The 26,307-nt window shown below is 40.4% G+C and overlaps 1 protein-coding gene across 1 annotated transcript in view; it reads right to left on the bottom strand.

Moving 5' to 3' along the window:
• Positions 1-26,307, bottom strand: part of LOC123768783 (extended synaptotagmin-3) — a 252,127-nt gene that overhangs the window by 40,129 nt on the left and 185,691 nt on the right. Inside the window, exons 8-9 of the mRNA XM_069316476.1 lie at positions 13,608-13,650; positions 7,961-8,056 (exon numbers count right to left, since the gene is read on the bottom strand). Coding sequence (XP_069172577.1) covers positions 7,961-8,056; positions 13,608-13,650 — 139 coding nt within the window. The remainder of the gene's footprint in view (positions 1-7,960; positions 8,057-13,607; positions 13,651-26,307) is intronic.

Below are 26,307 nucleotides of genomic sequence, written 5' to 3' on the forward strand. Positions count from 1 at the left end.
CACCCACGATCAACAGAATCTTCCGACACAGGAGACAGACGACAACAACAGCCAATGCAGTCTGATATGCAGCAACGCCAACAAAGACGTATTGAACAGCAGAGATGCACAGGTTCCGCCAACACAAGAAACGGCCACGAGCAATCACTGCAGACCGACTGGCAGCAATACCAACAACAAAGTGATGGACCACAGTTCTGCACAGATTCCAACAATGCCGGGGATGACCACGGACAATCAATGCAGTCCGACCTGCAGCACTTCCAACAACATAGCGATGGACCACAGTTATGCACAGATTCCAACAACGTCGGGGATGACCACGAACTATCAATGCAGTCCGATTTGCAGCGACACGACTTGCGAGGCGGAGAATATAGAGGTCGATTCCGAGGAGGAGTTCCAGTAGAACAAGCAACACCAACCGAACCCGTCGTCTGGTCATTACGAATTCTGCAGTGGAACATACAAGGTCTTGGAAATAAAAAACACACACTTCAGGAGGCTGCAATCAGCACGAAAGCAGATATAATCGTTTTGGAAGAAACTCTTTTCCCAGCCACGAAATCCTTCAGATTAGCTGGATATCAGCGCTATGTTCTACCGTATGAGCAGGGGAGACAGAGGATTAATGACCCTAGTCAGAAACACCATACCCAGCAAGAAAATAGACTCAGTTTCATGTGGGGATGGAGTAGAGGTATTAGCAGTTAGAGTGACTATGGCTAATTTTGAGCTCCTCATATACAACGTCTACAAGCCCCCTAGACGTAAACTAGAAGCAGAGGCAGTGCTTGCCTTGGCCACGCAGGAAAATTTAATTATTGCTGGAGATTTTAATGCTCATCATCCAGAGTTAGGTGCGACTGGGCCAGCCAATGCAGATGGGCGCCATTTAGCTGCAGCTCTGCGAGAAGTACCTGAAATTACACTTCTCAACACTGGGGAACCCACTCACATTCTAGGAGAATCCCTTGATCTTACATTCATCTCCACAGCACTCCAGCAACAGGCGAAGTGGGCAGTAGACCCGGTGATCACCAGTGACCACTATGCTACTGTCACAACACTAAACCTGGCACGACCTCCTACACCTCCTGCGCAGCCTCGGTGGAATTTAGGAAAGGCCAATTGGAATATATACCAAGAAGAACTTGAAAAATGGTATGCAACGTACACGCCACCTGAGGATTTGAACATACACGAGACCAATCTGCAGGAAGCCGTTGCAGCTGCTGCAAACACAGCTATTCCAATCATTATCACAGGTAACACGAAACGAAAGAACTATTGGTTCTATAGTAATGACGTTAAAGAACAGAACCACAGAGTCAATATCTTCACAAAACATCTAAAAAGAAACCCCACACCAGAAGGAAGAACTCTGCTACGAGCGGTGATATCTGAAGCAAGGCGAGTTTCTAGAGAAGTAAAGGAGGCAAGATGGTTTGAGTGGTGTCAAACTCTAAATGAACATAGTAGTCTTGGCAAGATATGGGGTCAGATTAAAACTATATCAGGTCGACCAGCCCCGCCACAGGCATGTATTCAACCATTGCAGGAGGCTGAGAGACTTGCTCTCCAATTTGCAGAAAGAACAGCTTCATATCAGCTTCCTGCAATGGTCCGAAGGCAGCAAGAACACTTAAAACAAGAGAGGATGACAGTCATTCATGAGGGCATAGCTATAAATGACGAATGTGACTGTCCCTTCACCGAACAGGAACTAAGCAGAGCCAAAAAAGGTGGTAAGGACACTGCACCAGGTGCTGATAACATTACATACTCAATGATCGCACATGCAGGTCCTGCTGGAGACCGAGGGATATTGGACGTCATCAATGCGTCTTGGCAGCAAGGCAAACTACCGCCCTCTTGGAAGAAAGCAGACATCATACCGATTCCTAAGCCGAATGAACCTGGCAATTACAGACCCATTTCATTAACATCATGCGTTAGTAAAACTGCAGAACGGATGGTCTTAAATAGGCTACTGTGGAAGACTGGAGACCTTCATAAACACATATTTGGCTTCACTAGAGGAGTAGGTACTGCAAACTGCATAGCAACATTACTAGGAACAGTTAACTCGGGTCCAGCTATAGTGGCCTTCCTTGATCTGGAAAAAGCGTTTGAACTTGCAAGCCCGCCAGCAATACTACACACCTTAGTTAAAAAAGGTGTGAGGGGGAAAATGCTAGCATGGATTCAAGATTACCTAAGTCACAGGTATGCCAGAGTAAAGTTGCAAGGACAAGTGTCGGACTACCACTTGCACGAGAATGGGACTCCACAAGGAGGAGTCCTCAGTCCTAGTCTTTTTAACATCCTTATGGAAAACCTTGTTACCATGTCCTTTACAGAAGGGGTTACATTGCTAAGCTATGCTGATGATCTAACATTAGTCGTTACGGGTCCTTCACTTCTAAATAAAGCTCAAGGTGCTTTAGATCAAGTGACATCTGAATGCAGTGTTTTAGGGCTAAAAATATCTGCACAGAAGTCTAAGGCGATGAGACTCGGTGGCAACGCTCCAGACAGGCACCTACGCATTCAGGACATTAACCTTCAGTGGGTTACCCAATATCGATATCTCGGAGTGTGGATTGATTTTAAAATGACATTCAATAAGCAAATTCAATATCTAAAGGAGAAAGCAAAGTCACGAATAAATATAATGAGAGCAATCACAGGGCCCCGTCTAGGAGCGGGACACAGAGTGTTGAGAATGTTTTACATACACGCCGTTCGTTCCCTGGTTGATTATGCAGCGCCTGCCTTACTCACTCTTTCTCCTGGTCAGTGGGCAAACGTTGAGGTTCTTCAAAATGATGCTTTGCGAGTCATAACAGGTGCTCCCAGATGGACTAAAATCCTGAACCTAAGACTAGAGACAAAGCTAACGTCGATTGAAATAAGGGTAAAAGGGATTGCTGCGTGCATGCTGACCAAAATATTGACTAGACCTAGAATCAGTTCACTTAAAGATATGATCACTGGAGCACTAACTCTGGACAGAAGAGCCTCCAATGGCAACAGGTGGACCCATTGTGCGATAAACGCCATCGATACATTCGATATGGCAAACACAGTCACTGAGAGGGGTGTCGACGACATACATGCAGACTTTGTTATACAAGCCCCTTGGGAATCTCTGCCAGCAGACTTTAAGATTATGGCTCTTGACGGAAAGAAGAACCAGACAAGTCCTCATCTGCTACGTAACATTGCACAGATGCATATAGAAGCAAACATGGCATCCGACAGCTTCACTTACTTCACGGATGGGTCAGTAGACCAGCAGGGACAAGAAACCGGAGCTGCAGTTAAAGCAGGAAACTCTGTATATAGTTGGAGGCTCTCAAATGGGTGTTCGACTTTACAGACTGAGATGCTAGCCATTCAAAAGGCTTTGGAACATGCTCTTGCTGAACACCGACAACATGTTATCATCCATACAGATTCGAGAACCGCCATTGAAACCTTGCAACAAGAACACATATGTGATAACATCCATCTGATCACAAATGTCTTATCATTCATGCACACACTCAAACGACAAGGCCGACGGGTACTTATCAACTGGGTGCCAAGTCATGTGGGACTATTAGGTAATGACATTGCAGACGAAGCTGCAAAACTTGCTACTAGGAGGAGAAATGTAGACATTTACATACCAAAGAGTCTATCCCAGATGAAGAAAGTAATTCGAAACAGAGCAATGCGAAAGATGTACAGTGACCACAACACTGCAGTTGCAACATCAGGATCTGCGGGTTGGTACAAGAATTCGACCAATTACGAACCACTTAGTTTGATGAACGGGGGCAGTAGAACAACAGAAGTGCACTTACATCGCATCAGGCTTGGATACCCATGTGCATGGGAAATAGGCTTACAGGTTCCGGAAGATGAGAGGAAATGTCAACACTGTGGAGAAATGCCCGACAGACCACTGGAACATTATCTAACACAGTGCACAGTTACAAACCCGTTAAGATTTCACCTTCGATTCAACAGAGCAGAGGAAGTTGTTAAACACATATGGCAAAATCTTACAGAAGCGACCATACGAGTCATACATACTCATCCTCCGCCCACGTAAAACAGAAACAAGCATCACTTAGTGGGCCAGCCAGAGGCTTAGGGCCCGCGCAGGATTATCCCTGCTAAAAAGAAAAAAACAAAAAAAAAAAGCATGCATTTGGTATTATGTGCAACAGATGTCGCTGTTTTTCAAAAACGTATGTTTATACCTGTCACAGGGGTGGCATCTATATAGTAGGTATATAAAAAGACTCGCCTATTCGAATGCAACGTTGTCAAAATTTCAAAGCAATCGGTGAAGGACTTTCGGAAATAACAGAGTGTGTTGCTCTTACGTCCAACAGATGGCGCAGTTTTTCAAAAAATGCATATTTTTGACTGTCACAGGTGAGGCATGTATATAGTAGATATATAAAAATATGCGTCTATTCCAATGCAACATTGTGTCAAAAATTCAAAGCAATCGGTAAAGAGGTTTTTTAGATTTCCTTCTCATGGAAAACACGTGAAAAAACAGTTTTTTTTTCAGAAAATACATGTTATTTACCGTCACAAACGTGACATCTATATAGTATGCATATATAAACCTGCTCGGATGCAAATGGAACGTTGTGTGAAAATTTTAAAGCAATCGGTGAAGAACTTTCGGAGATTAGCAGTTATGCACAAACGAATATTTCCATTTTTATTTTTATACTATCTGTAGCCGGCCACGCGTTTCTGTGGCTCAGCAGCAACCTTCCCCTGTCTCCCAGTCCTCCCCACCATTCCCAATTCTCCCCCGTCCCCTCGTTCTCCCAACCATTCCTCGCTCCCTCGTCTCTTTTTCCTCCCCCATCATCCCCTCGTCCTTCCTACCATTCCCCACCTCCCCCATCCCTTGGTCCTCCCCACCATTCCCCACGCCCGTCAACTCGTCTTTCCTCACCATTCCCCACTCCCTCGTCTGATGATCAAATGATCTGATGTTCCCATCAGAAAATTGGGAACAGTTTTCCTATTCTGGGAAAAAGGAAAACTGTTTCTGGGGCTAGATTCACGAAAAAGTTACGCAAACATTTACGAACCTGTACATCTTTTCTCAATCTTTGGCGGCTTTGTTTACAATTATTAAACAGTTAATGAGCTCTGAAGCACCAAGAGTCTGTTTATAACAATAACAACAGTTGATTGGCAAGTTTTCATGCTTGTAAATTGTTTAATAAATGTAACCAAAGCCGTAAAATACTGAGAAACAATGAACACGTTCGTAAGTACTTGCGTAACTGCTTCATGAATCTGGACCCAGCTGTTCCCATCACTGATGTATAAGGAAAACAGTTCAAAACACGAAATAAAAATAATGAAAATATAAAAAAATAACCTATACTCACGAAATGAACGGTATGGTAAACAAACCAGCTCAATTCCAACGCAATGTCAAACAAAATAGAAAAAACAAAATGAAAATTAATCAAAATTTATGAAAATTCCGTTTATCAATTAAATCAAAAACATTGAAATTGAATCATAACATATTTAGTATTGCATGTGTTGGTCGTATGTGCAACAGATGGCGCTGTTTTTCAAAAATGTATGTTTTTACCTGTTACCAGGGGTGGCATCTATATAGTAAGTATATAAAAACACACGCGTATTCGAATGAAACTTTGTGTCAAAATTTCAAAGAAATCAGTGAAGAACTTTCGGAGATTACAGCGTGTATTCCTCTTACATCCAACAGATGGCGGCCTTTTTTAAAAAAAGCATGTTTTTTTCCAGTCACAGGTGAGACATGTATAAAGTAGGTATACAAAAAGACGCGCCTATTCGAATGCAACGTTGTATCAAAATTTCAAAGCAATCGGTAAAGAAGTTTCGAAGATTTTTCTCACATGAAAAAAGTATGGAAAACACAATTTTTTTAAACATGCTTTTTTACTGTCACAGACGTGACATCTATATTGTATGCATATAAAAACCTGCTCGGATGCGAATGGAACGTTGTGTGAAAATTTCAAAGCAATCGGTGAAGAACTTTCGAAAATTAGCGATTATGAACAAACGAACATTTCCATTTTTATTTATATAGACACTAACAGTACCAGACCATGCGTTGCTGTAGCTCAGCAACGCATGTGCATTGCTGAAATATAAGAAATCACTAAAATCACTGTTTCCATCACTGAAATATAAGAAAAACAGTTAAAAAATTTAATGAAAATATGAAAAGATATAGAATTAAACAATACTCATGAAATGAATGGTGTGGTAAACAACACAGCTCAATTCCAACGCAATTCACATAAAATAATTAAATCAAAATGAAAATAAATCAAAATCTATGAAAAATCAGTTTATCAATGCAATCAGAGACATTGAAATGGAATTGTAACATGTCTAGCATAGCATGTATGTTGCTCTTACATGCAACAGATGGCGCTATTTTTCAAGGAAAAGTTTTAACTGTCACAGGTGTGGCATCTATACTTATACTTACGAAATGAACGGTATGGTAAACAACACAGCTCAATTCCAACACAATGTCACACAAAATAATTCACTAAAAAATAAAATAAATCAAAATCGATGAAAATAAAATTTATCAATGCAATCGGAAACATTGACATTGAATCCGTGATATATTTAGTATAGTGTGCATGTTGCCATTATGTGCAACAGATGGCGCTGTTTAAAAAAAAAGCATGTTATTTCCTGTCACAGGTCAGGCACGTATATAGTAGGCATATATAATGACGCGCCTATTCGAATGCAACGTTGTGTCAAAATTTCAAAGCAATCGGTAAAGATTTCCTTCACATGAAACACATAGTTTTCAGAAAAAGCAGGTTTTGTTACCGTCACAGACGTGACATATATATAGAATGCACATAAAAACCTGGTCGGATGCGAACGAAAATTTATTTGTAAATTTCAAAGCAATCGGTCAAGAATATTCGGAGATTAGCGATTTTGAACAAACGAACATTTCCATTTTTATTTATATAGACTAGCAGTACCCGGCCACGCTTTGCTGTGGCTCAGCAACGCATGTGCATTGCAGAGCCACAGCAACCTTCCCTGTCCTCCAGTCCTTCTGTTACGGCCACAATGGGTCGCAACCTGGTTCTTTTCTGGTGGTACTAAAGTTCTGGTATCCGGCCCCAAGTTAGTAGTGGCTTTCAAGGTGTGATCTCGGTAATGCAAGTAAAACACACTGGGGAAGGTGCATTGAATACTACACTCCATTAATTATCAATATATTCATATATAATCACTTTCCCATCACCTCATATGTAGCCCTAGAAGAAGTATTACTACACTTAATATGTACACAAGTGTCTCTCTCATAGGACACTAAGCGCTATTCGATGCTCAGTCGATGCAGTCTTGTCAGCTACCGTGTTTCCTCAACACACAATACCGTCCTCAACCAGTACTGGGAAACACCAACGAGTCTACCCTGGACACGGGCCAGCCAAAACACAGTCTCACTAGGTGCTCTTCGTGAACGCCCACAATCACTCTCCAGCCTGGTGCTGGCAGAGAACATCAGCCTCGCGCTGCTGGGCCTCTTCACGAACAAATACAAGGGTAGCGAACCCCTGGCAGGAGCTTCTTGCAACTCGCTGCTTACACTCCTCCGTAGCATCTTAACTGTCAGTCGTCTCTTCCCGTTAGCCAGTCCCGAATTCTGTCACTGCCACTTCACAGGCAGACTTTGGGACAGGAATTCTTTAGGAATTTTGGGACAAGTTTAATATTTGTGGCTACTGGACAATTTCATGAGAGGGTTTAGTTAGAGAAGAAATATGATATGCTTCAGAGAATGTACTGAGGATAATCCCTGTGAATGGTTTCAGGTCACAGCGGATCTATTAATAATATATAACTCAAAACTTCTAAATTTGAAAAATTTAAATTATATACAAACCATTGGCAATAATCCAACCTGGCTTACGAGTTCATGCCATGTAGCTTCAATGTATAAATTAGTGCGTGGGATGCCTTCAATACGAAATGTCTTCCTCTGAAACAAAAGAATACTCACATGTGATCAAAATCTAAGTAAAAATTTGACTATACTTCACTGCTTTTTAAGCACACAGGAATATGCAATACACTTTGAGAAAGTTAGAAAATAGGCAGACGAAGGACGACAATTTGTAATGTGCTGGAGTTGACTATAGTTGAGGCAGAGCAAGTATATGGGATCAAATGTGCTGGAGTTTATTATAGTTGAGGCAGAGCAAGTATATGGGATCAAATGTGCTGGAGTTGACTATAGTTGAGGCAGAGCAAGTATATGGGATCAAATGTGCTGGAGTTTATTATAGTTGAGGCGGAGCAAGTATATGGGATCAAATGTGCTGGAGTTTATTATAGTTGAGGCGGAGCAAGTATATGGGATCAAATGTGCTGGAGTTTATTATAGTTGAGGCGGAGCAAGTATATGGGATCAAATTCCATAATAATATTTCATAACGGGAGGCCTCACACATATGAACGATTTATAGGTAATAATTGAGTCCCAGAAGATTTACCTCACCCCAGTCTTCCTGTCTGTCTGTTTCTGTCACTCTGTTTTCCTGTTTGTTTTTCTTTTTGTTTGTGTGTGTGTTACTTTCTTTCTGACTCAGATTGTCAGATAATGTCAACAGTAATCTTCTTACATCTTAGGTTTTGTCTATTATGCAAGTGTTTTTATTTAGCATTTCTCTTGTTTGGGTGATGCCATGAGCTTGTCTCATATGCATTTTACGGCCACCTGATTGAAGATGACATGTCAAGCACCTCGTGAGCTTGTTCGCTGTCATACCTACGTATTAAAATTAAAGATTACATCCTTCATACGAGCAGGTGTAAATATTTACCATGTTCGACTGCTGCAAAGGATTCTCAGTTGGCTTCCGGCTGTTTCTAATGAGAAGGTCAGTGGCCTTCTTTTGTTTATAGTATATGATAATGTCAAAGTTTAGGTTAGGACTTGTGCTTTTTACTCTTTTACAGATTATTTTTTTCATTATTCTTTCTTCTTTCTTATATCCGCTGTGCATGGTGGATTTGTAATATAATTTTAGTGAAAGTGTTGTGGTTTCTGTTCATGGTTCTGGGTTGTACTACAGGTCCAGGTGTCGTCTTAAAGTATCTCTTGGTTAGTGTTTTCCTCATGGTTACTATAACCATTGTTCACCAGTACTTGTGTTATCCTTTCTAACGTCCTACACACTTTGCTTCATTCAGAGCAGTGGGTAAGGGCTCGACGAGTATAAGTGTTGAGAAAACTGCCTTAATATCTAACCTCACTCCTACCGTTTAGGCATAATCCTATGTTCGTGGCTTGGCAATATTCGCATGTACTTAGAGATGCTGCTACTGTTGTTTTTAACACATCTAGGAATGGCAGACTGTCATTGTTACTATTTTCATGTATAAATTGGAGTCCTGACTCTCTCTAGACGGCTTTTTAGAACAATTAGTTCTTCTAGGTCTTTTACTATTACGAATATATCATCGACATAACGGCAGTATGCAATCGGATTTTGTCTGCAACTGAAGACTCTTTCCTCGACGGTTCCCATGTAAGAATTAGCAAATATCGCTCTTAGGGGGGAGCCCATTGATACTCTATCTACCTGTAGATACATGTTACCTTGCGGACTGATAAAAGGAGCTTCCTTTGTACATGCCTCGAGAATGCTCTTCTAGTGTTGCTTGGGTATGTCTAATTTAGGGGTGCTCTCGTCTCTGCATACTCTGTCCAGGATCATTTCTATGGTGGTATCGACCGGGACGTTGGTAAATTGGGATTCAACGTCCAGTGAAGCAGTAATTACCTCGGGCTATGTAGTCTTGATTATTCTTATGAAGTCTGCTGATGATTGTATATTGTCATTTCTTGGAGTGTATGTACGTAGACGTTCGTTTAGTCTTTCGCAAGTTGGAAAATTGGGATTGGTATCTGATGATTGGGCGTAGTGGGTTACCTGGTTTATGGGTTTTAACACTGCAAAATGCATACGCAAGGCCATAGTCGCATTGGAGTTTAGTGAGGTGAACTTCACTTCTCTTCATTGATTGCCATGATAGTTTTGGTCACTTTGTGTTTAAGGTCTTCCAAAGGGTTCCTCAGGATTCGCTGAAGTTTAGTGTCGTCATTCTTCATCATGTAGCTGGATTAATTTATATATTCTTCGGTTGGTATCAACATATATGCTCTTGACCCCTCTATGCCCCTTGGTGTGTCCAGTAGTATATCCACTCAACCAAAAAACTGTACAAAAGTATTGGAAACTCGTCTGACTTTTAAATCCAATTTCCCGACAGCGCTCATGACTAATTTGGCCACAGATATATCATCAAATCACTTCGTCATGCTGTGGCCGCATGAGTAACATTTTTGTGTCAAGATTGAACGGTCCCCAATCCAGCACGCATCAGGAAACTCTTTGGACTCTTGACCCCCTGAAGGATTTGAACCTGGTCAGCCTCCAGGGAGTGGTTGGACACTCCCAACTTTCAACACAACCACATAGCCGAACGCCAGATCTTGGGAATCTGGAATGGGGCTCGAGTGGAGCGCCTAACCCCCTCACCAATCTCACTTTCACAAACAGTGTCCTGAGCCACGGAGTGCATCCTTGGTAGGCGCTTTATGATGATGTATTTCAGTTTTAGGAATAAAGAACCACCCCACAACCAATAAGCACATCAGAATAGACATCATATTTTGGTCATGGAGGCCAAACCCCTTCGACACACCATGTCCCTTGGCATGTCCAGTACTATAAGAGTTTTCTGATGCACGATGGTTTGGGGACAATTTAATCTTGATGCACAAATGTTACTTATGGAGCCCCCGGCATGCTGAAGTAATTTGATAATATATCTGAGCCCAAAATACTCACGTGCGCTGTCGGGTATTGGGGTTAAAAGTCAGACGACTTTCCAGTACTTTTGTAGAGTCTGTTGGGTGAACGGATATAGTACTGGACACGCTAGGAGGCATGGAGGTCCTGGCTGACCGAGTTTGAATCCTTCATGGGGTCAAGAGTTTTCTGATGTATGTTGGCTTGGGTACCTTTCAAGCTTGACGCATATTTATTGCAAGCAACAAAAACGTAAGCAATAAAATTTTATTTAAGAAGACCAGCCATGAGCCATAAGCTGCGGACCACAAAAGAGGGATCAAATAACTCTCTCAACTACACGTTGATATAAAGCAAAGATTTGTTTATGTTTAGTAGCATCAGATAAAATATATCTAATAAAAAAGTTAAAAACCTAATTTCAAAACGTTAACGATTTAAAAAGACAGCAATATAAGGAAAATGACAAATTAAATACATAAAACAGAGAAACGCCAAATTTCGACTTAGTAAGTGGTCAATCAATATAGTAAATCTAAATTACTTTAGTTTGGGATCGAGCTTAAGGCCCATCAACCTCTGGAAGGTTACTAAAGCCAGCACCACTGAATATTGACCAACCCGCAAGAATACTTTAATCCTCAACATAGTCCAGGACAAAAGTAAACTCTCAGTGAGTATACACTAAGAAGTGGTTTACACTTATCGGTGTACATATCCCCTGTGGGAATCATGACTTATTATTAAGCCATTTAATGTTATCAAGTGAACAACTAATGCATTCTGACCAACCAGCAAGAATACTTCAGCTCTGGATGTAATCTACAGCCAGAGTAAACCCTCGCCACATACACATAGAGAAACAGGATACATCTCTCGGTGTATATCCTTTGTTACACATATTAATTACAAACACACATTCCAAAAATACAACGGTACAGGAAAGTGTTATAAAGTATCATAATATAAATTATAAATTATATTAAACAAAATGTCAAATTTAGAAACAAATTTCAGTCTCAAACAATACATAAATGATTAATGCACAATAGCTTCCACAAAAAATAAACACACGCAACACACAAAAAAAGGGGGGGGGGATCCCACCTGTTCATATCTCTATCCAGCTGTCCATCAGTTTATGCATCCATCAATCCATTTATCCATCTATGTGTCCATCATCATGGAACTATCTATCCACCCATCTATTTACCCCACTATTTATTCAACTACCTACCAATTTATCCATCCATATATGTATATATATATACACATTTATGTATTTATATATCTGTCTTTTCATCCATCTATCTCTCCTTCTATCATCCACTTATTCAGCAATCAATCAATCCATTCATCTGTCTGTTCATCTATCCCTCTATCCATCCACCTATTCATCAACCAATCAAACCATTCATCTGTCTGTCCATCTATATAACTTTCCATCTATCCATCCATCTATATTTCTATCCAACAACCTGTGGATTCATCTATTCATCTATCCATCTATTTATCCCATTATCAAATGAAATTTAATATCCCTCTCTCGTCTATCCATTTATTTATTTATCCATATATCTAATCCATATAATTATCCATATTTTCATCCATCTATCTATCCATCTCCATTCCATTCACCAGAGCTATAGAGACTTGAATCGTGGACTACACGTATGTGCAGCAGAAGCTCTATCGACTGAGCTATTGAGTAGTCTTAATAAGGAAAGTTATTTCCACGGAAGAGTGGATGATATTTTATCTATCGAACTATTCATTCAACATTTCCTTTATCCATCCATGTATCCTACCATAAATATAGATTGGGCTGAATCTTTATCCCTCTCTGTCACTGTCTCTATGTCTTTGTTTCTGTATGTGTATCTCTCTGTCTCTATCTTTGTCTGCCCCAATATCTGTCTGTTTTTCTATCTTATAAAAAATATAATTGTCTAATATGTGGGTGAGAGCTATGTAGTGTGAACTACTACAAAATAGAATACACACCCCATTACTCTGAGAAAGGCACGTGGCTTGGGAAACCTCTGACTCTGAAGACAATCTCTTTTATGGGAGTAAGGGCCAATTATGAACATCAGGAAATTTATGTTAGTTTTCCCGAAATCAGTGTATAATGGTGTATTTGAAAAATGATTTTTTTTTTTAAGTTTATTTTGAAAATATTTAGCAGTGTGGCTGGCAGGCAGTGACAAAAATCGTCGTAGGAGTCTGAATGTGGCCCTAGCATGCCATTCACTTTTGAATTCTGGGGACCCCGACCAGCCTATGTTCATCCTATACCCCTTACCATTCCTAATTACCACTAAAATCTAATTAAATAATGAAAACTAATAATGCTATTAACGTTGATATTTTTACAAAAAGCAAACCTAAACAAAAATTCTGTTGTCATCATTGTGAAATTAGGATTTTCAAGAGGAATGTCTGTTGTGAAAACGTAATATATCAATATATAACATATTACATGATAATGTGTATGAATAAAAAGGGCTGTTTTTAAAAGAAACTTGGTCTAGGGTTAAGAATATTGATACCAATATATAATAAGAATAAAGCAAACCATTAAAGTGAGTCATATAATTAATGAATGATCACCATGAAAGACTTCCCAGGATAAATAACTATTGTTAACCTTTGACATGGATAATAAATAAACAATCATTACAAATGTTAACAAACAGTTCAATGACTTACTAAACGCTTCCAAGTTATGATATCTTCAACTTCCAACCAATTCCTGAAAAGAAAAAGAAAAATCAAATATCTCTGGCTCTCTCCTTATATATAAGTGTTTCTCTTTCTCTCCATCAAATATATATATATTTATATATATATATATATATATATATATATATATATATATATATATATATATATATATATATATATATATATATATATATATATATATATATATATTTAATTATGACTATGATTCACTTAGAATGCTATTAATATTAGTAATAAATCTTCATGTTTATAACGTTTACCTAACATTAGTGCATTAGAAGCTTGAACCTAGAAACTCTTATTTGATGAGCATTGGTGTTGAGTGAACAAGTTTAAAATGCGAATGCCATAGAATGAATGATTGCTGATGGACTGTTGCTTTAGAAAATGGTCTCATACGAAATTTTCAGAATGTTATACATAACATTAAGGACTCAAGATAACTCAAGATATCACTAAAATCTCTCTCGTGTTAAAGACTCTCATGTACTGACCAGTGCAATAAGAACTTTGTTTTCTCGCACAGGTTTCTACCTTGTCCAGCACTCAAGTGAGTGATATGGGGGAGGTAATACTAGGAAGTAGTGCAGAATGAAAATAGGTTTGTGCTTCTGCTTCAATTAACGTTTCGCAACAGCTGATGTCGAAAAGGTAAAAAGGATATCTTAATGATGAAAGTTTCTTGGCTGTTGGGGAAGAAATTACCAGTAGGATTTGTGTTATTTATTTTAGTTATTATTATTGATTTGTTTATTAAACTACTTATATTTAATTTGCTATTAACGAATTTCTTTAGATAGTGGACTGAATAGGTTTAATTTGAACCCACTAGAAACCTCCTTCACAAACTTATAGGGTTTATTGTAGAATGTTCTACTAAATCAAACTGATTGATTTATAAAATTTATTACTACGGGTTATTCTAATGTTTAACTCCTATTACTTGTACAAAAGCTAAGCTGTCTTTGTAGAATGTATCCTGGTTAACAAGCAAGAAACATGTCCTCAGTGAACTCAGTCTCCACTCAGACCGTCTGGTAATGGCGTCCCTGTGTGTTGTGTGATTAGCCCGTCCAGTTGTTATCTCATGCGGTCACAACTTCATCTGCCAGAATCTTACAGTGTAAAAATTTCTAACAACATCTATCCTGCAGATATGACATAAGAATGGTTATTAGTTTATAGTAATGTCACAGTCAGGAAGGAGTCAGCTAGATCAACCGTTCCTTGTGTGACTAGGCCTCTCCTCTCCTCAGTGCCTGGTGGACTAAATACATATATGTAGGAGGAGTGTGGGAGGGAGCCGTGGAGCCCCGGTACACTACGCTGCACTCCTCAGTTCTGCAATAGTCGCCTGTCTGTCAAGACGTGAATTTCTAAGCTGCCGGATACAACTAGACTTTCCGCCTAATGCGACGTTAATTAATGTCTCATCATCCGTCTAATTTCATCTAGCGCATTTCACTGCAAAATCCGGTTTGCGTTAGTTGATATTCATCTTAGATACAAGTCATTTAAGAAGAGAGGAAAGTGCCCACCACGCGATCACTGCAGAAGCAACGTGACTGCCTAGTATTACAATCTGTGGTTATCGTGAGCATCCGTGTGCCTAATGCCATGAGGCAGGTTTGATAGTGCTAACGTAATTAGTTATTGATTGTTACTTTCTGTGTGGCAGTGTTAACATAATTACTCATTGATTGTTACTGTCTGTGTGACAGAGGGATTAACGTAATTAATTGAAAATTTGATCTAATTGAAGTCCAAGGGACAAGTGTCCCTTGGACACTTGTCCGCCGGTGGACACTCCCACCGTCGGTTACGGTGGCAGGAGGAAGGCCACTGGGACACGACTCTTAAGAGTACGTTGTTTGTTACGAATAACAGAAGACCAACAACTCTGCCAGCGGGCAAGGATGGAGGCATGAATAACTGTGTAAATGTCGGAATAAGGAATACTTTTACGGGAGATGGGACAAGTGCGGATATATTCGTTTGCCTTGTTCGGGTTGAATGTAGACAATGTAGTCGCTTCTGTATATATTTATTGACCGAGACAACAAGGTATATATCTGGCCTAGCCGAGGTCCTTCTACTCTGAGTCTGTGAGGATAACTGAGGCTGCTGGGAGCATAACTTGATGCTCCTCTGTCTGGCATGACGTCAGAGGCCTACTTGCCTGTGATTGGTTACATTTCAACTGACATAGAATTTGAGTATAACACCGCTCGGACACGCTACCAAGTCGACGTCCCTTGTCGACAAGCTCTGGCTAGCTATATAGTTACAATGATACTGAAAGGACCTCGGTGGCATTCAATAATGGCTTACATGTGAAATTTGCATAATAAAACATTGAAAGAAGATCAGGTGTGCGTAATACTAACAACTCGGCATATATGCACCAAAAAAAAAAAAATCATCATAATAGGTGAAAATCATGGTAACAAGCTTTGATTAAACCAGAGTATTAAGAACATGTGTATGTCTACTGATCAGATATGAACAATACAACTCAAGGTATTGCCTAAACAAAATTATTAACATGTGTCAATGGCATGTGCTTGAAAACCATACAAAATTAAACAATTATTACATTAATGGAACAAAGTTCTGACCTAACAACCACAAATGAATTTCAAGATAGATAATGATTTTTTTTTCTCCTTTTTTTTTTTTTTCTCTTTGAACTATACAATATATTTACAAGACCAATGTACAATATATTTAATGTGCCATATATTTACAAGCTATATACAAGACCTGGATCAAGAAGACTAACATCTGCGTGATAGCAGTCAGGATTCACTGGCCACAATGTGGTTGCTAGAACAATAATAACTCTTATGACAAGCACTGTAAAAATACAAATGGTAGTAGACTTAACAATGGCATCTAATTTATAACAAAATAAAGTTGATAAAAACTATACATTATATATAATGGTAATGATAAGACACATGTGGTAGAAATACTGCAAATGATTTTTTTTTTTCAAAACAAACAGAATAACTGCAGAGTGCACCCAATTATAAATTCTGCGGATATCTACACCTAGCTCATCCAGAGCACTATACAACTATGGCTCTGACTGAAGGTTCGGAACAGATGAAACTTCATGTGACAAACTATCATCTTGAGAGATATACTCGTTAACATCTAGCCAATGGACATGTGGTGAGTGCACGGTTGAAACGAGAGGTCTAGACCTAAGATTATAATTGCTAGTATGGGGTTGCTGAACATCCAGTGGTCTGTCAACCACAGAAGGTTGTGTCAGAGTAGGAGTATCTGTCTGGGTAAGTTCATTGTCATCTTCCTCATCAGTCTCGTCAACAGTCATTTTAGCTAACTTCATGTGGTCTAAATGTTCATTTATATACTCTCCTGTTAACAAGTTCTTAAGTCTGTATTTGTTACCTTTAATAAGCTCGATTACCTTATATGGACCCAAAAATTTCTTAGTTAACTTGTACATAGGACCAGACCTGTGTTGGTTAAGTATCATTACTACAGATCCAATAGTTATTTTACTGGGTTTAGTTCGTGCATTTCTTGCTAGAGTGAACTCGGCTGTTGCTTTGGACAGTTGTTCTCGTATTTTCTTGAATACTAATTGCATTTGTCTACGCTTCACTTGAACAAAATCATCTACGTTATATAAGGGAGTAGGAGGTACGTTAATCAATTCATTAGGGAGGATCTTATCTGTACCATAAAGAATAGCGTGAGGTGTGTCACCTGTAGAAACATTAATTGAAGAATTTATAGCACACTGAATTAAGGGTATAAAATCCTCCCAATTGTTGTTATCAAAATTCAACGTGACTCTCAAGGCATCTAATACTTTCCTGTTAGTACGTTCGGCTAGTCCATTACTTGCCGGATGATAAGGCATGATGCTACATTTTTTTATGTTATATAAATCACACAAGCTAGTTAGAATACTATTACTGAATTCTGGACCATTATCTGAAAGGATTACTTTAGGCATACTATATCTACAAATTATTTGGTCATGGAATGCGCTGGCTATGGTTTCTGCTGTTTTGTTCGGGATAGGAACTAGTTCGCAAAACCGTGAAAAATTATCGACCATTACAAGCAAATGTTTGTTCCCTTTCTCTGTTTCCGCAAAATTTGTCAATAAATCCATCGATATTCGTTCCCAAGGAGCTTTAGTTGCTGGGTACACCTGAATTGGATTAGGTCCTGAAACATGTCCCTTGTGCTGTAAACAAGTTAAACATCTGTCAACATAATGAGCAATCTCCTTAGCCATTTTTGGCCAAAAATATTTCAATCGACCTTGTTGGAGTGTACGATCCTTTCCTGGATGTGCACTTGCAGGAGCATCATGGATAATTTTTAACACAGTTGGTACCAAGACAGCTGGAACAACTAACTGACAACATTTCCTCGGGGCTGTCCCTAGCTTTAAAACTCTACACAGTAAATTGTCCAACATAACTAGTTCTTTCAATGGTACTGGCGGTTTATGAATCGGGCGAGTGTCTTGCTTAGTCAAAAATTTAATGACGGGTGCCCATATGGGGTCTTGTCTTTGTTCCGTTTCTACTACTGTAGCATCTAATGCTGGGTAATTTAACTGAATCGCAGCTACGTGTCGAGAAAACGCATCGGCTACAACATTTTGCTTTCCTGGAATATATCCAAATGTGGGATTGAATTCTTGAATTGTGAGCAAATATCTAGCAAACTTTCCAAATGGATTCTTATTTTTGAACAAGGGAATTAATGGTTGGTGATCTGTAAGAACATGAACTGGGTAATTATAAATTGTATCCTTGAAATGTTTAAGTGCCCAGACAACTGCCAAGGCTTCTCGTTCTGTTGCACTATAATTTTTCTCTTCTTTAGATAATGTGCGGCTAGCATAAGCTATTGCGTGATCTCTGTGACCTTCTGTTTGAAGTAATGCAGCACCTAGACCTATGTCACTAGCATCTGTAACCAACGTAAAAGGTTTAGAAAAATCTGGGTACCTAAGGACAGGTGACGAAATCAAGGCTGCTTTGAGTTTTTTGAATGACTGATCCTGGGCCTCTCCCCAAACAAAGGGTTCATCTTTTCTTTGCAACTTGTAAAGCTATAGTAGAGAATCCAGCAATAAACGAACGATAAAATCCTACAAGACCTGTGAACTGTCTTACGGCTTCTGCGGTACGAGGTGTTGGAAAATCACGGGCAGCAATAATTTTTGATTCATTCAATGTAATACCTGAAGGTGTAACTGTATGACCTAGGAAATTAATCTTTTGCTTTAAAAATGAACATTTTGCAAGCTATTTTTAAATTAGCTTCAGCGAGCTTTGCAAGTACTTTCTCAAGGTTCTGGAAATGAGTCTGAACATCTTGCAACATGATTATGAGATCATCAAGGTAAACTAGAAGAGTACTTCCTATCAATCTACGAAATAGATTTGTCATGAGCCGTGAAAAAGTTATTGGACTACTACGCAAACCAAATGGCATTCTTTTGAAATGAAAATGACCATTGGGAGTACTAAAGGCTGTCAATTGTTTACTTTCCTCATCAAGGGGGATTTGTCAGAATCCCTGCAACAAATCTAACATTGAGAATACTTTGTTTCGACCAATACTTTGCAACAAATCATTTAGAACTGGAAGTGGGAAACGATCAGGTATTGTTACTCTGTTAAGCTTGCAATAATCGATTACAGGTCTTCAAGTCCCATCTCGCTTTGGTACAAGAATCAATGGAGCGTTCCATGGCGAATTACTCGATTCAATTACATCACTCTGTAACATTTCCTCTACAAGTCTATCTGCTTCTGCTCTCTGAGAATGGGGAAGACGGTAAGCTGGTACATAAATAATAATAATAATAATAATAATAATAATTTTTATTTAGGTAAAGGTACATACATAAAGAGATTTTACAAAGTTTGTTGGCTTTATAGATAGAGCTAGTACATACAATGCCTAAAGCCACTATTACGCAAAGCGTTTCGGGCAGGAAAAAACACTAATGACTAAAGCTTAAAACTAATGGGTAAAAAGAAAAAATGCGTTGAGTACAAATAAAAATAGAGGTAAAAGAGGGGGGAACATTGTTGAAAAAGCAGCACAAATACAATTACAAATTATTACAGAAAATTACATTCAAACAGCGTTGATTTGGAAAACAAAAAAAAACAAAAAACATACATGGGTTGACAATAGAGGGGTAAGGTAGGTTACAGGGAATTTATTAGGTATAGCTTCGTTTTTAACTTAAACTGGTTGAGAGAGGTACTGTCTTTAACATGGTTGGGAAGGTCATTCCACATTCTGGGCCCCTTGATTTGTAGAGCATTTCTGGTTTGATTAAGTCGTACTCTAGGAATATCAAAACTGTATTTATTTCTGGTGTGGTGCTCATGGGTTCTGTTACAACCTTCTATGAAGCTTTTGAGATCAGGATTGGCATTATAGTTTAGCGTTTTATATATGTATAATACAGATGAGAGAATGTGCAGTGACTTAATGTCTAACATATTCAGAGATTTGAGTAGGGGTACCTAGTGATGTCTGGGGCCAGAATTGGATATTGTCCTAATAGCAGCTTTGTGTTGAGTAATTAGAGGACGTAAATGATTTTGGGTAGTAGAGCCCCAAGCACAAATACCATAGTTGAGATATGGATAGATAAGGGAGTAATAGAGAGTCACCAGGGCAGGGCGTGGTACATAATATCTGATCTTAGAAAGAATGCCCACAGTTTTTGATAGGCGTAGTTCCTTGTTCAAGGGCAATTTTATGTGTAATGAGAGGAGTGAGACCTAATTTTTCTCCTGGTAGAGCAACAACAGCTCTATTCCTGTTCAAAATTTCCAAAAGCTGAGCCACAGAGTCAGGAAAATCAGTAGGACTGAGGTGTTGCGCTTGCACCTCTGGCTGAGATCCCTGTTCTCCTGGTGTAAGTGTACAAACAGTATGATCCATGGAGACATCATCCACAACTCGCACCGGTAACGAGTAATGGGCAAAATCTACAACATGGGTACCAGACTGGAGATGGATATCGGCATTACTTGTGTTTGCGATAAATAGTGTGACAGTACCATTCTGCACTGTGTGCCAGGAGGGTTCAACAAATGTACCATTCACTTTACATGTTTCACTTTCCACAATCACATCCGACAACTCAAGCACTCCCTGAACCTTAACTCTTATTCTGGTGAGAGAATGAGGGTGTAGCACAGTGTCAGTAGCCATGGAACCACTGACTTCAGAGATGGAAGCTGCCAGGCGAGCGAGACAACGAGAATCCGTTAGGGCGTCCCCTTCCAGAAAGTCCCGACACTCATTCTCCTTAACAACTGCACAACTACTATGCTTCAATCGAGTGCCCGTTTTCTCGGGTATGCTACCACGACAATGATCTGACAAACCTACGCTAGCCAGGCGGGTGTCAACAAAATTAACGTAATCTGATTGAAGATTGAACTCGTGGCCCTGTCGATACATGCTACACAAGAGTATGACATGGTCTTTGATACTTATGTTCCAACGATGGGGAAACAATGCAATATTTTCATCAATCATGGTGTACAGACCTAAGAGAATGTCTCCAGGTAAATGAATAATGTCAACAACTAAACATGTTATAGACAATGTGACATCATTGAACTTGAGTGGGAGGTCAATTTCACCCTGAACTTTTACTTTATTTCCTGAAATACCACTTAGAAAAGGTATGTGTGACTGTTTTAAAATAGTAGGGTGCTTACTCTCAATGTCTCTAAGAGCCGAGGGCTTGACAATATTAATTTTTGCACCTGAGTCAAGAAAAACTTTTAAAACTATACCATGTACAATGGCTGAGACAAGGGGACCATCACTTGAGACTGGACAAGTTACTACTTTTGACTTATGTTGTCTGGGATATCTGTGTCTTGTTTGTGTCAAATTTACTGTGGATCCGTCAACATCTACAACTGGTTTAGAGTCAGTGTCCTCCTCTGTCAAGTGTCCAAATCTATTTTGGGTAGCTACTGAATACACAGGGAGGGCACTAGGATTGGCTAGCTTGAATTGGTTAGCGGATGGCCTTGGGGGTTTCCCGACGACATGGAGTGAACATTCTGAGCTCCAGCATTCTGTGACTGAGCATTATAATTTGAAGTTGCATTATAGCTGGGCTGGGAGTTGTAATTACGAGAGTTCTGATAATGTCTTGGACGCTGTGAGCCTTGCCAAGACTGACCATGGGAGTTACGAGGTGGGGATGCCCTTTGCCTAGCTCTACAATCCGCAGTGTGGTGACCAACTTGTTTATGGTACGTGCAATATGGAAGCCTAGAGTGATTAGATTGACGAGGGGACCGAGAGAATTGTCTAGGAGGTGATGATCTAGGGGCGGACCAACAGTCCCTTGGAAGGTGGTTACTCTTACCACAATGCCAACATGAGGGAGTGGATGGTTGTGGACTATGGCGTTTCGGCAATTTATGAGGCGGCGAATTTGACTGGGGGCTACGAGCATGGGCACGGTTCTGCGACCAAGAGTTTTGAGAATTTGTGGGAGGATGCTGAGAGCTTGTAACTACATTTACAGCATCAGAGGGTGGCAACAGTTGAGCACTTCGGGGAGCTAATTTATCTGCGGCATTGTTAATAGCCTCAAATACTTCACCATTTTCATGTTTAACACCAAAATTTTGTTGCTCAACGAATGGTTTTGTATGCTCGGGGGCAAAATGCATTAAAGTACCAAATGCTATCATTTTGGCCATAGCCTCAGGGGACAGATTATTGTCTTTATCTAACCAAGTCGAATTATTCATAGCAGAAACTAAGGCATACAGATACTGATCGAGACGGCTAGTAAACGCATTAAACGATTCGCCAGGCTGCATGGTGACATTGGCAATTTTCTTGACTAACCTATACGGGTTGAGGTCTCCTTTATTAACAAAGTGACGGCGAAAGAAATCCTTAAATTCGGGCCAAGACTGGAGGCTAACAATGGCTTTCTCATCAACAACAAAACGTGCATCACCTTTGGTTGTGTCCACGGCTGACCGTGCAATTGCTAAGTATTCGGCATCAGTAGGCTTAGAAAAACGTGCAACTGTTTTCGCTTCAACCTTACTAAACCATGACTCTAATAAACGCGATTCCCCAGCGAAAAGAGGAATAGCCATTTCCTGAGCTGATCTCTGGCCATTGGGACGAGCAACTGTTCCCATTGATTCTGAAGGGGTTTCAACAGTGGTAGGCATTGTCACAGCCGTGGAAGTAATATTTGAACGCAGATTATAATTAAGTGCACCTGGCATCAGAAGTAGTATACACAAAAATAAACACACATAAAAATATCAACTTGGCTAAAGTAAAAAAAAATGGCAGAAATAAAATTATTAAATTGGGCTAGGCAAGAAAATAATTAAGAACAAGCAATTGTAAACTAAATTTAGCAATCTTTCATTAAAAATGACTGGAATTAGATGTATGTAAATTAATTAAACCAGACTAAGCACAGCAATTGAGAATAAAAACTGTAAAATGCAATTGCAAAATTTCATTAAAAAGATTCAACACAACAAGTGGCAATGCAAGAAATATGTATGTAGCACATAAACTGGACACAGGAATGTATATAACTGCTATGGTAAAAAAATTATAATATGCAATGTTGAAGGAATAAATTTCAATTTTAAGCCTGGAGGAATTAAAAAAAAAATTATATTGCACAAATCCTTAACTGCTACTAAAACAAGGATTTCTTACTTGACTGGAATTTGAATTTACCAATAACACTCTAGGAGAACAATTAAAATTCAATGAAATTACTGTAAGAAGCAGGAATGTTGAAATCACACAAGAAAACTGTGGGGAGTGGAGTACTGAACCAGCTCCAATATTTAACAAGTCACTGATTGGTTAATTCACAGGATATTATGGAAAGTATTATGTAAGTCACGTTTTAGAACTTGGCACATTGTTCTCAACTAGCAATTACTTATCTCAGGGTTGTAATTCATGAGGATCACCAGTAGCCAAAGTAGGAGCGTCGTGGAGATCTGAAGAGGCACATGTGAGGCGTGTTTACAATCTGGTGCGACGGCAGCGCTCCTGGCGGCGGTGGCGCGAGACTCAGGGACCCCACACTGTTGACGCTGGAAGCGCGAAGATAAATTCTGACGACGACGATATTGCGACGATGGAATAATCAGTTGATACTTGCGACGATGGCTGACGACGATTGCAGTAGCTTGAACACTCACAAAGCATAGATGCTGTCAGCTTGGGTGGTGGTGATGGTGGTGGGTGCAGGTGGTTCCCACGTGGTGGCGCGAGATTCAAAAAATGGCTGGCGCGGAAGCTTCCTTCCTCCTCACTGATGAATTAGCGTTCTCACAGGAAAATATTGACCCTTACTTCTGAAACGTTGGCCTGGAGTAGTGGTCGATGGCAGGACCCCGGTCTGGCACAATAATTGATGCGTGGATGGCAGGATGGCGGCTTGTGGAGGCGGCTGATGGCGGTGGCGGCGGTGGCGGCTGTACTGTGAAACACACGGCGATGCTGGGTACTTGAATTTTAGTTTCCAGAAAAAAATTTCTGGATCCCACTGCTGCTACCAGTATTCGTTTGCCTTGTTCGGGTTGAATGTAGACACTGTAGTCGCTTCTGTATATATTTATTGACCGAGACAACAAGGTATATATCTGGCCTAGCCGAGGTCCTTCTACTCTGAGTCTGTGAGGATAACTGAGGCTGCTGGGAGCGTGGCTTGATGCTCCTCTGTCTGGCATGATGTCAGAGGCCTACTTGCCTGTGATTGGTTACATTTCAACTGACATAGAATTTGAGTATAACAGATAGATTCTTTAGTGGCACCATCCGCATGCTCATTTAAAGAGACACCAACATGGCTGGGAACCCAGCAAAATGCAATTGACTTAAATCTACTGGAAATAAGAAACAGCCAATGTTGTATCTCGACAACCACCGGGTGGACCAGATTAAAGGACCCTAACGCCATGAGGGCACTACGAGAGTCAACTACCACCACAAAGGAGGATTGACACCGGGAAAGCAGGAGACGAAGAGCATAGAGAATAGCATAAAGTTCTGCTGTGAAGATTCTAGCCTCCGAAGGAAGGCGACACATATAAGTGTGGTCAGGAAAAGCAAGAGTAGCCCACACCGTCAGCAGACTTAGACCCATTGGTGAAGATGGGAACGGAGTGGGAGTGAGAAGAAAAGTGCTCAAGGAAGAGGCGTTTCAGAACTGTAGGAGGGGTAAAAGCTTTAGTGATGCGGGTCAGAGAAGTACAAAATTTGGGAAGGGGGACCCTCCAAGGAGGTAAGGAAGGAACAATATGAGGAGAAACATTGGTAATATGAGCTGAAAGAGAATGCTGTAAGCGAGACAAACGGACAGAAAGAGGGAGGAGGTGAAGAGGAACAGGAACTAAAAGGAGGGGTCAAAGCACGATAGAGGTGAGAGTGAGGATGCTGTAAGGATCGCGCAAGATAGCAAAGACTGTAGCGATCACGGCGATCCTGGAGAGACAGGAAGCCAGTGTCAGAGTACAAGCTGAGGGCGGGAGTTGAACGAAAAGCACAAGAGCTGAGGCGCAACCCAGTATGGTGCAAAGGATCAAGACGGCGAAGAGTAGAAGGAGAAGCAGAAGAGTATGCAGGGCAACCATAATCGAGTTTAGACAGGACGAGAGAGGAATGCAAATAGAAAAGTGTGCGCCTATCCGCTCCCCAAGAAGTATGGGACAAAACCTTTAAGTAGGTTAAGGGCCTTAGAGCATTCAACATGGAGGTAAGAAACATGGGGCGACCAAGACAAACGAGTGTCAAGGAATAACCCCAAAATCTTCGCGGAATCTTTGTACTCAAGGGGATGACCATAAAGTGACAAAGAGGGACGAAGAACGACCCGCTTCCGAGTAAAAGTCATGGCACATGTCTTAGTGCTAGAGAACTTGAAGCCATGATTGGTGGCCCAAGATGACACGGCATCTATCGCAAGTTGAAGCCGCCGTTGACGTAGAGGCGAATCATCACCCGGACAGCAAAGAGTAAGATCGTCAACATAAAGAGCAGAGAACATGCCAGAAGGAAGGGAGGAAAGAAGACCATTGAGGGCAACCAGAAAAAAAGTAGTACTCAGAACACTACCTTGGGGCACACCTTCATACTGCCGAAAAGAGGCAGAGAGAGTGGCACCAAGCCTGACTCGAAAGGTACGACGAGAGAGAAAGCTTTGAAGGAAGAGAGGGAGATTACCACGAAGGCCAAAAGAACGAAGTTGGGACAGAATATGGTATCTCCAAGTCGTGTCATAAGCCTTTTCAAGGTCAAAAAGAACAGCAACAACGGAGGTCTTCGCAGCAGAAGCAGTACGAATATAGACATCCAAGTTCACCAGGACATCTGTTGTGCTGCAGCACTTGCGAAAACCAAATTGAGAAGGAGGGAGGTGGCGATGGTGTTCCAAGAACCACATCAGACGGACAGTTACCATACACTCAAAGAGCTTGCAAACACAACTCGTGAGAGTTATAGGGTGGAAGTCCTTAGGGGACGTACCGAGAGACCCTGGTTTCCGAATAGGGAGTACAACGGCATCGAGCCAGTCCTCAGGGACGGACGACGACTCCCAGACCTGGTT

The sequence above is a fragment of the Procambarus clarkii genome, chromosome 83 (assembly GCF_040958095.1).
Source record: "Procambarus clarkii isolate CNS0578487 chromosome 83, FALCON_Pclarkii_2.0, whole genome shotgun sequence".
Lineage (NCBI taxonomy): Eukaryota > Metazoa > Arthropoda > Malacostraca > Decapoda > Cambaridae > Procambarus > Procambarus clarkii.